This window comes from Artemia sp. Qi Xiang Cuo, chromosome 4 (assembly GCF_049724085.1).
Source record: "Artemia sp. Qi Xiang Cuo chromosome 4, ASM4972408v1, whole genome shotgun sequence".
NCBI classification, from domain to species: domain Eukaryota; kingdom Metazoa; phylum Arthropoda; class Branchiopoda; order Anostraca; family Artemiidae; genus Artemia; species Artemia sp. Qi Xiang Cuo.
In genome coordinates this window covers 53,455,443-53,470,710 of record NC_142797.1, presented here as the reverse complement: position 1 = coordinate 53,470,710, position 15,268 = coordinate 53,455,443, and the positions used below count along the sequence as shown (strand labels likewise).

The window sequence follows — 15,268 nt, the reverse complement described above, 5'->3', positions numbered from 1 at the left end:
AACCATACCCCCTATCCACATACGATTGTCATCGCGGACTAATGACTATATGCCAAGGTGAAGATAGCATCAAGGGGCGAAGATGTCGTCGATAGATATCATTCCGAGTAAGAATGATAGCACTTACCACTCTTAAAGTGGGACTCGCTGGTATATTCAAAGACTTTGGCGATGTTTCAAAATTACCTATAGATTTATCCTAGATTTTCCTCTCAATCACTCGGACTATCTATCTTGGCTTTTTCCGCAATTAGCCATGTCATAATGCCTGCAAAATACTTGATTTTAATTCAAGCATTAAAATATGAAACAGCTGAAAAAACCTGCGCGTTTTATTAGGTTAATTGCGTATACTTGGAGTCAAGTATTATATAATTCGGGGGGGGGGGAGGGGGGGTAAAAGATGTATTTTTCCTGAGTGAGCGATCTAAAAGTTTTTGGGTTTGGCCCAGTTGCCAGTTTTTGGGTTGGCGGTTAGTGTAGGTTAGGTTACTCCCACCCTAAAGTGCAAATATATAGCAAAATCGGCAGAAATTTAGCAAAATTCTTGATTTCTGCAGAAAATTCGGCATAAATCAGGTAGCGATTCGGTAAAATTTACGAAGATCGCCCCCCCCCCCCGAATAAAGCGAGCCTCGGGAAGCCCCTGGGTATAATCCAAAGGGTTATACAATGTTTAATTGTATAAAATTACCCGTAGCAATGGGAAAATTACCTGTAGCAAGTGGAAGCAATTAATACAAAGAGTATTAACTGCAACCAAATTGTCTAATTTTTATCTTCGTTGTTTTATAAGATTTTAATTGCTTGTAATAGTGCATGAAGGACCTAATGACTGTTTCCCAAGATGAAGGGTACCATGAAGGACCGAATATGTTGTCGATAGATATCGTTCGGAGTAAGAATGACAGCACTTACCCTTTCAAAGTGGGGGGCACTAGGATATTCAAGACCTTTGGTGGTGTTTCAAAATTATCTGTCCTTAACATTATATTATACCTAATGCTCCTTAAGTAATGAACCAAGAATATTTTAAATTGAGCCAGGCACTTTTCAAGGGCATTGAACTGTCACTTCTAGAAGCTCAGTTATATAGGAAACCAGTTTGCAATCAGACAGATAAGAAGATTCATTGACTAAGTTTAGGCTAAAAGTAAAAACGACAATGATTATCAGATTTATTAAGTAATTTAGAAAGGTTTATTAAGATGAGAAGTTGATTTAAAATGCATGGGTCATTCTATATGACGCTGATACATTTAATTAGTATACAGACAATTCCTCGGACATACACATACATAGATTTTTTAAGGGGAGGGGGGGGGGGGGGTAAATCCGTAAAAAACAATAATAGACAAAATATGGGAAACTGTTGCCAAATATGTCCAAACCATAAGATTTCGGGGAGATAGGAGTTGGACCCACCCCTTTTTTATTCCTATGTGTCTGTCCCCTGAACTTCCTCAAATGCTGCGCCACAGCTGCTGCTTGCGTTGTATGTATATACAGTCCAGCATTTTGCGATGGTATTTTACTTATGCTTCAAAATAGTTGTGCTTTTTGCTTGAATTTTCAGATTTTGCTGAGTCTATGTGTTTGTGGGTGTGTTGTTTTTATGTTTTTTTTATTGTTATTTTTGAAATTTTTCCCTTGGGACTTCCGAATATGGGATCTCACACCCTCGCCCAAAACTAGACATGCCAAAAAACTAGAAATAACATTACTCATTTAATAGGCTACGGTTCTAGAAGAAATGCCTCCTTTCCCTGAGCGAGAATCATTTATACTAGCCATTTTGAAGAAAAAGAAGCCAGGCAGAATGGTCGAAGGGGAACCAAAAGAGGCTAAGGCCCCTCTTCCTGTTGCTATCATGTCTCAACAAAAAGAGGTATGATCCTTACACTTATTATGATACTTACAACTACGTTTGTCATTTGAATTTTACCTGGGCTAGGCATGTCAAGCTCTTTACTACCAAGGGTTGCACTATTACGTAACATTAAGTCGCAGGCTGTTTAGCAAGAACCTTAATTGTCTGTGCCAGAGATTAAACTGCAGTTAGGATTAGGATAGTGAATTTGCCGGGCTGTTGGTCATTTATCTTTAGATAGCTTCGTATCTATCCTGCTTTAACCGAGGATTTGTCATTCTATTTCGTTAATTATTTCAGTTACTATTGATTTATTATTAATTATTTTCAGTTATTTCAATTGTTACTTATCATATATTCATTAATAAATGAGGCAATAATTACGCCCTTTAAGTCATCTTTGGCCGTCTTTCAATGTTGATGAAATGAGAAAATTATATTTATTATTCTGGGCACAGTGTCTGAAAAGAACACCTAGAAAAGCTTAAAGAGGAAAGATGGATTTATTTGAACCAGTATAGGGTAAGCAACTACTTTCCGGACGAACTTTCTTCAGTATTGTAAGCTAAGTGAATGAAATGTTTAAGATAGGTGAATGAAACTTTCAGAAATTTTCTGAATTTGATTTTTAAGTTCGTTCCTGAAAATTTTACTTGCCTGGCTCCACCATATTTTGTTATATATCAGAGGAATTTTTTCTTGAAAGAGCTCGTTTACTAAAAAAAACATTCTTTTTTTTTTCTCTCAGTTTAAACTCTTTTAATGGGGGGGGGGGGGGGGTAGATTCTAAACTTAAGAGTTATTTCAAAATAAAATTACATTTATAGAAGATGTACTAGCATATCACCTTATTAACATCGAACAATAAATTATGAAAGAAAGGAAATATAAAACAGTAAATGAAAGTACTTATTTCAACATTAGCAGCAAAAAGAAAAAGTTGAATTGAATATTAGATGCAAGAGGGTACTTATTCAACCTTGACAGAAATTAATACTCGGACTAAATCAAGTATGTCCTGTATTTCAACAGAAAAAATACTTTTAATGACAGCAAAAATAAAGAATAGACATTTAAATTTTTTTATTCACTCCATCACTTTGCAAAATTAGCATCTGTTTCCCATAAAAAAGATTCAGCCACAAGCTTCTATTATTTTTGGGTCACAATTTTTTGGGTACTTAAAAGTTTGTGCGTATACTATTGCTGGAAAGATGAGTAGTAACCAAGGTACTATTTTGCCGAGACGTATAGCAATTAGGTCAACCAGACAAGTTTTCTATTGTGACACTCATTTTTTGGAGGTCAAACAGAGATAGAGCGGCGGTCACACTAACATGATTAGTAATTGGATTCAGATATACTACGAACGGACTTTCAGTCCTACATTCACGGGTTTCTGCAAAGTGTTATGGGCTCCATTGAAAAAATACCAGTTTAAAAAAAAATTAAAAATAAACATGTATCCATGATCTTTCTTCTGGCAAAAAAATACAAATTCCAATCAAAACTGGTCAAACGTGTTAATAAGCTGTAGGTTATACCTATCTGATAACTCGTTCAATATCGCATGTATTTTTAGCGGTATCAATGGTATTTCATTTGCATATGAGGTAAAAGCCATTTTTTTGATCTGGTTAGGTGGGTATAATCTGGTTTGGTTCGTTATTGCGAGAGGGTTACTCAATTTACATCTTAGTGTTAACTGGGCGATGACTTAGTCTAATTGCGTAGGTACTAAAGGAACATTTGAAGGTGGAGAAAAAAAAGGGGTAATTAGTGATTGGATAATTTTAACAAGAAATGACTGAAAAGTGTTTTGGAGGGGATGGGATGAATGTGTACTGTATAATACACAAGTGATGATTTGCACAGTGTTGTCAATTTTAAATAGTTTAGAAATAAAAAAAAATAACAAGAAATGGCTGAAAAGTGTTTTGAGGGAGTTGGGTTGCACGAGGGTTGACTTGCACGAGGGTTCAGTTACATGCGGATTCAGTTACACGGGATTAGTTAAATGGGGTCGAGTTGAACGAGGATTCAGTAGCATGGAGGTTCAGTTGTACGGGGTTTCGGTTATACAGGGGTTCAGTTACATGGGGGGTTCAGTTACACGGGTGGATATCTGCTATAAAAAACACTTCATTCTAAACAAATTGTAGGTACAAAAAGATTTATAGGCCCTTAATTTAGGTATCTGACTATCTCGTAATGGGTACGAACTGCTAAGAATCTTGATATCTGCTATAAAAAACACTTCATTCTAAACAAATTGTAGGTACAAAAAGATTTATAGGCCCTTAATTTAGGTATCTGACTATCTCGTAATGGCTACGAACTGCTAAGAATCTTGATATCTGCTATGAAAAACACTTCATTCTAAACAAACTGTAAATACAAAAAGATTTATAGGCCCTTAATTTAGGGGTCTGGCTATCTCATAATAGCTAAGAACTGCTAAGAATCTTGATATCTGCTATAAAAAACACTTAATTCTAAACAAATTGTAGGTACAAAAAGATTTATAGGCCCTTAATTTAGGTATCTGACTATCTCGTAATGGCTACGAACTGCTAAGAATCTTGATAACTGCTATAAAAAACATAGAAAAATAGTTTAACGTTATGCTATACGAAGAAGTTGATACTAAGAGGGATGTAGATGGCAAGAAAACTGTGTTTATCTCTTTGGGATGTTTTTATCTCTTTGAGCTGTTTGTGTGTCTCTTTGGGCTCTGCGTGTCTCTTTGAACTGTGTGTATGTCTCTTTAGCCTGTGTGTGTCTCTTTGGGCTGTGTGTGTCTCTTTGGGCGGTGTGTGTCCCTTTAGGCTATATGTCTCTTTGGGCAGTTTGACTCTTTATGGGCTGTGTGTGCCTCTTTTGACTGTTTGCGTCGTTTTGGGCTTTGTGTCTCTCTTGGATGTGTGCATCTCTTTGGGCCATGTACGTCTCTTTGAGCTGTATGTGTCTCTTTGGGCTGTGGGTGTCTCTTTGTGATGTGTGTCTCTTTTGGCTGTGTGTGTCTCGTTGGACTGTGTGTCTTTTTTGGGGTGTCTGAGTCTTTTTGGTCTGTAAGTGTCTCTTTGGGCTGTTTGAGTCTTTTAGGTCGCTGTTTGTCTCTTTGTGGTGTGGTTCTCTGTGGTCTGTCTGTGTCTATTTGAGCTGTGTGTGTCTATTGAGGATGTGTGTGCCCCTTTGGGCTGTGTGTCTCTTTGGGCTGTTTGAGTCTTTTTGGTCTGTTTGTATGTCTCTTTGGACTGTTTTAGTCTTTTTGGTCTGTGTTTGTCTCTTTTGGCTGTTTGTGTCTCTTTGGGATGTGTGTGTTTCTCATTGGGCTTTGTTCGTCTCTTCGGTCTGTGTGTGTCTCTTTAGCCTGTGTGTGTGTCTTTGGGCTGTGTGGGTCTCTTTAGGCTGTGTGTCTCTTTGGGCAGTTTGAATCTTTTTGGTGTGTGTGTGTCTCTTTTGGATTTTTGTGTCGTTTTGGGGTTTGTGTGTCTCTGTTGGATGTGTGCGTCTCTTTGGGCCGTGTGCATCTCTTTGAGCTGTATGTGTCTCTTGGACTGTTTGAGTCATTTTGGTCTCTGTGTGTTTCTTTTGGATGTTTGTGTCTCTTAGAGGCCATGTGTGTCTCTTTGGGCAATGTTTGTCCTCTTTGGGCTGTTTGTGTCTCTTTGGGCTGTTTGTGTTTTTTTGGGCTATGTGTGTCTCTTTGGGCTGTTTGAGGCATTTTGGTCTGTGTTTGTTTCTTTTGACTGTTTGTGTCTCTTAGGGGTCATGTGTATCTCTTTGGGTTATGTGTGTCTCTTTGAGGTGTTTGAATCTTTTTGGTCTGTATGTGTCTCTTTGGGATTTGTGTGTCTCTTCGGGCTGTGTGTATCTCTTTAGTCCGTGTGTGTCTCTTAGGGCTGTGTGTGTCTCTTTAGGCTGTGTGTCTCTTTGGAGCAAATTCTTTCAAAAATATGTTAATACGTTTAAGCAATAAATATCTTTGAGCTTAACCCGTCTTTATTCATTAGAATAGTTTTATTCATTTCATTAAATTATGAAGAAATTGTAAGTAAGTAACAATAGCGTCGTTTTGGGCTTTGTGTCTCTCTGTAGGATGTGTGCGTCTCTTTAGGCCGTGTAAGTCTCTTTGAGCTGTGTGTGTCTCTTTGAGCTGTGGGTGTCTTTTTGTGATGTGTGTCTCTTTAGGCTATGTGTGTCTCGTTGGACTGTGTGTCTTTTTGGGGTGTCTGAGTCTTTTTGGTCTGTATGTGTCTCTTTGGGCTGTTTGAGTCTTTTAGGTCTGTGTTTGTCTCTTTGGGTTGTGTGTCTCTGTGGGCTGTCTGTGTCTCTTTGAGCTGTTTGTGCCTCTTGTGACTGGATGTGTCCCTTTGGGCTGTGTGTCTCTTTGGGCTGTTTGAGTCTTTTTGGTCTGTGTTTGTCTCTTTTGGCTGTTTGTGTCTCTTTGGGCTGTGTGTGTTTCTTTGGGCTTTGTGCATCTCTGTGGGCTGTGTGTCTTGTTGGACTGTTTGAGTCTTTTTGTTCTGTTTGTGTCTCTTTGGGCTGTTTTAGTGTTTTTGGGCTGTGTGTGTCTCTTTGGGATGTTTGTGTCTGTTTTGTCTGTTTGTGTTTCTTTGGGCTATGTGTGTCTCTTTGGGCTGTTTGAGTCATTTTGGTCTGTGTTTGTTTCTTTTGACTGTTTGTGTCTCTTAGGGGTCATGTGTGTCTCTTTGGATTATGTGTGTCTCTTTGAGGTGTTTGAATCTTTTTGGTCTGTATGTGTCTCTTTGGGATTTGTGTGTCTCTTCGGGCTGTGTGTATTTGTAAGTAAGTAACAAGCTCTTTATTGATTTCAACTCTTGAATATACAGTACAGATACTTCATTCAAGAAACGTGATTAAACACGTTTTGAAACTACATGCTATTTGCATGCCTTTCCTTGGCATCTTTCCAAAGGAGCGGGGAAAAAACGTGATTAAACACGTTTTGAAACTACATGCTATTTGCTTGCCTTTCCTTGGCACCTTTCCAAACGAGTGGGGATTCACCCACTGGTTCCTACACATTGCAAAAGACACATTTCCATGAAGATAAAAAGTTTCATTTTAATTCTAAATTTTCTTAAATTCAATTCCGACCTTTCTCAAAGATATGAAAAAATTTAAAGTTCTGCTAGAAATATTTTCCTGTATAAAAAAAGTTCAACTTTGATTCTAAATTTTCTCAATGAAAATGACTTAAGTTATTGTTCAATTGAATTTACCTAAAATATTATAAAATTTTCAACATCAAGTCATATTTTTATAAAAGAGATGACAAAATTTAAAATATTCTTCCAAATTTTTAATAGAAGATAGAAAAATTTAAAGTTCTGTTCCAAATATTTTCCCGGAAAAGAAAAGATCAACTTCGATTCTGAATTTTCTCAATGAAAATGAAATAAGTTATTGATCAATTCCACTTCAATTCAGATATTTCTCAAAGAGATGAAATAATTGAAAGTTCTGTTCCAAATATTTCCCCGGAAGAAGAAAAGTTCAACTTCGATTCTGAATTTTCTTAATGAAAATGAAATAGGCTAATCGATCAAGTCTATTTTCCCAAAATAATATCAAAATTGTTCATTTAACTTCGGATTTTTCTCGAGGAGACGCACAATAAATAAAGGCTCCCTAATTTTTCCTTGAAAATAGACAAGTTAATGTTCTCTTCTAACTTTTAACAAGGAGCCAGATTCAATTCTAATTTCTCAAGAGAAAATAAAAAGCTTCCACTTCAGTTTTAAGTTCACCATGACATAAAAAATTTAAAGTTCAGTTCTAAATTTTTACATAGAAGATAGGAAAAGTTATACTATGATTTTGATTATTTCCTATGAAGATTAAAAGTTTTACTTCAATTTTTAATTTTTTCTCAAAGAAGTGAAGAAAAGTTCAACTTCGATTCTGAATTTTCTCAATGAAAATGAAATAAGTTATTGATCATTTCTATTTTCCCAAATAATATAAAAATTTTCCACTTCAGTTCAGACAAAAGTTATACTATGATTTTGATTATTTTCCATGAAGATAAAAAGTTTCATTTTAATTCTAAATTTTCTTAAATTCAATTCTGACCTTTTTCAAAGAGATGAAAAAATTTAAAGCTCTGCTCCAATTATTTTCCCGGAAAAGAAAAGTTGAACTTCGATTCTGAATTTTCTCAATGAAAAATGAAATAAGTTATTGATCAATTCTATTTTCATAAAATAATATAAAATTTTCCACTACAATTCAGATTTTTCTCAAAGAGATGAAAAAATTTAAAATATTGTTCCAAATTTTTCATATAAGATAGAAAAAGTTATACTTTTATATAATTATAAATTTTCTTAAATTCAATTCAGACCTTTATCAAAGAGATGAAAAAATTTAAAGTTCTCTTCGAAATATTTTCCCGAAAAATAAAAGTTCAACTTCGATTCTGAATTTTCTCAATGAAAATGAAATAAGTTATTGATCAATTCTATTTTCCTAAAATAATATAAAATTTTCCACTTCAATTCAGATTTTTCTCAAAGAGATGAAATAATTTAAAGTTCTATTCCAAATATTTTCCCGGAAGAAGAAAAGTTCAACTTCGATTCTGAATTTTCTTAATGAAAATGAAATAAGTTAATTGATCAATTCTATTTTCCCAAAATTATATCAAAATTTTTCACTTCATTTCATATTTTTCTCAAAGATATGCAAAAAATAAAAAGACCTCCTAATTTTTCATAGAAGATAGAAAAGTTCTAGTTCTCTTCTGAATTTTACCAACGAACACAATTCAATTCTAGTTTCTCAAGAGAAAATAAAAACCTTCCACTTCAGTCTTAAGTTCACCATGACATAAAAAATTTGAAGTTCAGTTCTAAATTTTTACATAGAAGATAGGAAAAGTTATACTATGATTTTGATTATTTCCTATGAAGATTAAAAGTTTCACTTCAATTTTTAATTTTTCTCAAAGAAGTGTAGAAAAGTTTAACTTCGATTCTGAATTTTCTCAATGAAAATGAAATAAGTTATTGATCATTTCTATTTTCCCAAAATAATATAAAAATTTTCCACTTCAGTTCAGACAAAAGTTATACTATGATTGTGATTATTTTCCATGAAGATAAAGAGTTTTTTTTTAATTCTAAATTTTCTTAAATTCAATTCCATAAGTTATTTTAGGGACATATTTTATATCAACATGCAAAGTCGACGTAGCTTTATTTCATTTTTTAAGGTTCATTTAGACGAGGTTACGTGCGCGCACGTAACCTCGTCTAAATGAACCTTAAAAAATGAAATAAAGCTACGTCGACTTTGCATGTTGATATAAAATATATCCCTAAAATAACTTATGGAATTGAATTTAAGAAAATTTAGAATTAAAATAAAACTCTTTATCTTCATGGAAAATAATCACAATCATAGTATAACTTTTGTCTGAACTGAAGTGGAAAATTGTTATATTATTTTGGGAAAATAGAAATGATCAATAACTTATTTCATTTTCATTGAGAAAATTCAGAATCGAAGTTGAACTTTTCTACACTTCTTTGAGAAAAATTAAAAATTGAAGTGAAACTTTTAATCTTCATAGGAAATAATCAAAATCAAAGTATAACTTTTCCTATCTTCTATGTAAAAATTTAGAACTGAACTTTAAGTTTTTTATGTTATGGTGAACTTAAAACTGAAGTGGAAGCCTTTTATTTTCTCTTGAGAAATTAGAATTGAATTGTGTTCGTTGGTAAAATTCAGAAGAGAACTTGAACTTTTCTATCTTCTATGAAAAATTAGGAAGTCTTTTAATTTTTTTCATCTCTTTGAGAAAAATCTGAACTGAAGTGGAAAATTTTGATATTATTTTGGGAAAATAGAATTGATCAATAACTTATTTCATTTTCATTGAGAAAATTCAGAATCGAAGTTGAACTTTTCTTCTTCCGGGAAAATATTTGGAACAGAACTTAAAAATTTTTCATCTCTTTGAGAAAAATCTGAATTGAAGTGGAGAAAATAGAATTGATCAATAACTTATTTCATTTTCATTGAGAAAATTCAGAATCGAAGTTGAACTTTTCTTTTCCGGGAAAATATTTGGAACAGAACTTTAAATTTTTATATCCTCTATGAAAAATTTGGAACAATATTTTAAATTTTGTCATCTCTTTGAGAAAAATCTGAATTGTAGTGGAAAATTTTATATTATTTTATGAAAATAGAATTGATCAATAACTTATTTAATTTTCATTGAGAAAATTCAGAATCGAAGTTGAACTTTTCTTTTCCGGAAAAATATTTGGAACAGAACTTTAAATTTTTTCATCTCTTTGAGAAAGGTCAGAATTGAATTAAAGAAAATTTAGAATTAAAATGAAACTTTTTATCTTCATGGAAATGTGTCTTTTGCAATGTGTAGGAACCAGTGGGTGAATCCCCACTCGTTTGGAAAGGTGCCAAGGAAAGGCAAGCAAATAGCATGTTGTTTCAAAACGTGTTTAATCACGTTTCTTCCCCGCTCCTTTGGAAAGATTTCAAGGAAAGGCATGCAAATAGTATGTAGTTTCAAAACGTGTTTAATCACGTTTCTTGAATGAAGTATTTGTACTGTATATTCAAGAGTTGAAATCAATAAAGAGCTTGTTACTTACTTACAAATACACACAGCCCGAAGAGACACACAAATCCCAAAGAGACATACAGACCAAAAAGATTCAAACACCTCAAAGAGACACACACAATCCAAAGAGACACAAACAGTCAAAAGAAACAAACACAGACCAAAATGACTCAAACAGCCCAAAGAGACACACATAGCCCAAAGAAACACAAACAGCCCAAACAGACACAAACATCCCAAAGAGACAAACACAGACCAAAAAGATTCAAACAGACAAAAGACACACAAACAGACCAAAAAGACTCAAACAGTCCAACGAGACACACAGCCCAAAGAGACGCACACAGCCCAAAGAAACACACAGCCCAAAGAGACACAAACAGCCCAAAGAGACAAACACAGACCAAAAAGACTCAAACAGCCCAAAGAGACACACACAGCCTCAAGAGACACAATGGCAAGCAAATAGCATGTAGTTTCAAAACGTGTTTAATCACATTTCTTCCCCGCTCCTTTGGAAAGATGCCAAGGAAAGGCATGCAAATAGCATGTAGTTTCAAAACGTGTTTAATCACGTTTCTTGAATGAAGTATCTGTACTGTATATTCAAGAGTTGAAGTCAATAAAGAGCTTGTTACTTACTTACAAATACACACAGACCGAAGAGACACACAAATCCCAAAGAGACACATACAGACCAAAAAGATTCAAACACCTCAAAGAGACACACATAATCCAAAGAGACACACATGACCCCTAAGAGACACAAACAGTCAAAAGAAACAAACACAGACCAAAATGACTCAAACAGCCCAAAGAGACACACAAAGCCCAAAGAAAGACACACATCTAACACAAACACAAACAGAAAAAATATGCACAATCAGCCCAAACATACACAAAATGTCAAAAAAGACACAAACATAGCAACCAGACAACAGCATCACAAAGAGACACACAGCATACAGAGACACAAAAGGTACAAAGAAACACACATCGACCAAACAGACACAAACAGCCCGAAGAGACAAAAACAGACCAAAAAGACTCAAACAGCCCAAAGAGACACACAAACAGACCAAGAAGACTCAAACAGCCCAATGAGACACACAGCCCAAAGGGACACACACATCCTCAAGAGACACACACAGCTCAAAGAGACACAGACAGCCAAAAGAGAAACACAACCCAAAGAGACAAACACAGACATAAAAGAATCAAACACCCCAAAGAGACACATACAGACCAAACAGACTCAAACACCCCTAAAAGACACACAGTCCAACGAGATACACACAGCCTAAAGAGACACACATCACAAAGAGACACCCACAGCTCAAAGAGACGTACACGGCCCAAAGAGACGCACACATCCAACAGAGACACACAAAGCCCAAAACGATGCTATTGTTACTTACTTACAATTTATTCATAATTTAATGAAATGAATAAAACTATTCTAAAGAATAAAGACGGGTTAAGCTTAAAGATATTTATTGCTTAAACGTATTAACATATTTTTGAAAGAATTTGCTCCAAAGAGACACACAGCCTAAAGAGACACACACAGCCCTAAGAGACACACACGGACTAAAGAGACACACAGCCCGAAGAGAAACACAAATCCCAAAGAGACACATACAGACCAAAAAGATTCAAACACCTCAAAGAGACACACATAACCCAAAGAGATACACATGACCCTTAAGAGACACAAACAGTCAAAAGAAACAAACACAGACCAAAATGACTCAAACAGCCCAAAGAGACACACATAGCCCAAAGAAACACAAACAGCCCAAAGAGACTCAAACAGCCCAAAGAGGACACACATTGCCCAAAGAGACACACATGGCCTCTAAGAGACACAAACAGCCAAAAGAAACACAAACAGACCAAAATGACTCAAACAGTCCAAGAGACACATACAGCTCAAAGAGATGCACATGGCCCAAAGAGACGCACACATCCAACAGAGACACACAAAGCCCAAAACGACACAAACACCGAAAAGAGACACACACAGACCAAAAAGATTCAAACGGCCCAAAGAGACACACAGCTCAAAGAGACACACACACACAGGCTAAAGAGACACACACAGCCCGAAGAGACACACAAAGCCCAAGGAGAAACACACACATCCCAAAGAGACCCAAACAGCCCAAAGAGACAAACACAGACCAAAAAGACTAAAACAGGCCAAAGAGACATACAAACAGACCAAAAAGACTCAAACAGCCCAAAGAGACACACAGCCCAAAGGGGCACACACATCCTCAAGAGACACAAACAGCTCAAAGAGACACAGACAGCCCAAAGAGAAACACAACCCAAAGAGACAAACAGCGACCTAAAAGACTCAAACAGCCAAAACAGACACTTACAGAACAAAAAGACTCAGACACCCCAAAAAATACACACAATCTAACGAGACACACAAAGCCTAAAGACACACACATCACAAAGAGACATCCACAGCCCAAAGAGACACATACAGCCCAGAGAGACGTACATGGCCCAAAGAGATGCAAACATCCAACAGAGAGACGCAAAGCCCAACACGACGCAAAGAGTCAAAAGAGACACACACAGACCATAAAGATTCAAACTGCCCAAAGAGACACACAGCCTAAAGAGACACACACAGCCCAAAGAGACACACACACAGTCTAAAGAGACATACACACAGTCCGAAGAGACACACAAAGCTCAAAGAGACACACAAACAGCCCAAAGAGATATAAACATCCCAAAGAGATAAACACAGTTTTCTTGCCATCTACATCCCTCTTAGTATCAACTTCTTCGTATAGCATAACGTTAAACTATTTTTCTATGTTTTTTATAGCAGATATCAAGATTCTTAGCAGTTCGTAGCCATTACGAGATAGTCAGATACCTAAATTAAGGGCCTATAAATATTTTTGTACCTATAATTTGTTTAGAATGAAGTGTTTTTTATAGCAGATATCAAGATTCTTAGCAGTTCTTAGCTATTATGAGATAGCCAGACCCCTAAATTAAGGGCCTATAAATCTTTTTGTATTTACAGTTTGTTTAGATTGAAGTGTTTTTTATAGCAGATATCAAGATTCTTAGCAGTTCGTAGCCATTACGAGATAGTCAGATACCTAAATTAAGGGCCTATAAATCATTTTGTACCTACAATTTGTTTAGAATGAAGTGTTTTTTATAGCAGATATCAATATTCTTAGAAGTTAGTAGACATTACGAGATAGTCAGATAACTAAATTAAGGGCCTATAAATCTTTTTGTACCTACAATTTGTTTAGAATGAAGTGTTTTTTATAGCAGATATCCACCCGTGTAACTGAACCCCCCATGTAACTGAACCCCTGTATAACCGAAACCCCGTACAACTGAACCTCCATGCTACTGAATCCTCGTTCAACTCGACCCCATTTAACTAATCCCGTGTAACTGAATCCGCATGTAACTGAACCCTCGTGCAAGTCAACCCTCGTGCAACCCAACTCCCTCAAAACACTTTTCAGCCATTTCTTGTTAATTTTTTTTATTTCTAAACTATTTAAAATTGAGAACACTGTGCAAATCATCACTTGTGTATTATACAGTACACATTCATCCCATCTCCTCCAAAACACTTTTCAGTCATTTCTTGTTAAAATTATCCAATCACTAATTTCCTCTTTTTTTTTTCTCCACCTTCAAATATTCCTTTAGTACCTACGCAATTAGACTAAGTCATCGCCCAGTTAACACTAAGATGTAAATTGAGTAACCCTCTCGCAATAACGAACCAAACCAGATTAGACCCACCTAACCAGATCAAAAAAATGGCTTTTACCTCATATGCAAATGAAATACCATTGATACCGCTAAAAATACATGCGATATTGAACGAGTTATCAGATAGGTATAACCTACAGCTTATTAACACGTTTGACCAGTTTTGATTGGAATTTGTATTTTTTTGCCAGAAGAAAGATCATGGATACATGTTTATTTTTTATTTTTTCAATGAAGCCCATAACACTTTGCAGAAACCCGTGAATGTAGGACTGAAAGTCCGTTCGTAGTATATCTGAATCCAATTACTAATCATGTTAGTGTGACCGCCACTCTCTATCTCTGTTTGACCTCCAAAAAATGAGTGTCACAATAGAAAACCTGTCTGGCAAGCCATGTAGGGTGGTTGACCTAATTGCTATACGTCTTGGCAAAATAGTACCTTGGTTACTACTAAGATGTTCAGTTAGTCTGTTTTGTATGCTATATTTGCTAGCAAATGTCATAAAATGTGAGACAGCAAACAGTTCGAAAATTGACAAAAAAGCAGTCCTACCTCATTTTTTGTCACCTTATCAAGCAGAACTGTATAGTAACATCAGTAAAATAAATAAATAAATTAGTAGAAGTAGTATAAGTTTTTCATAAGGGATATGAACACTCCAAATTGTGGAGTTTGACAGCTTCATAAGGTCTGTACCATTAATTTCAACGTATCCGAGAACTCTGGAACATCGCTTTTAGCTTCCTATCTAAAAAAACGGTGGTTCGTTTTTTTGACAGGAAGCAAGGTTATGGGGACGTATTTTTCTTGTTTTATCATCGGGTAATCATATAGTACCAGCGAGCGAAAAAAACAGGAATAATATTGATGAACATAATAATTTTTAGATAAATTTATTATTTAAGATTGGTAAGATATCGTGCAAAAAACAAATTGCTTTTTTTGAGTCTCAACACGACTGTTTGGCCCGAATAGAGCCGAAAACAACCAAACA

At 35.4% G+C, this 15,268-nt stretch overlaps 1 protein-coding gene across 1 annotated transcript in view; it reads left to right on the top strand.

Annotated features, from left to right (window-relative positions):
• The window catches only part of AP-2alpha (adaptor protein complex 2, subunit alpha), a 107,037-nt gene that overhangs the window by 80,734 nt on the left and 11,035 nt on the right, over positions 1–15,268 (top strand). Inside the window, exon 11 of the mRNA XM_089087908.1 lies at positions 1,736–1,888. Within this exon, the coding sequence (XP_088944034.1) occupies positions 1,736–1,888 (153 nt within the window). The remainder of the gene's footprint in view (positions 1–1,735; positions 1,889–15,268) is intronic.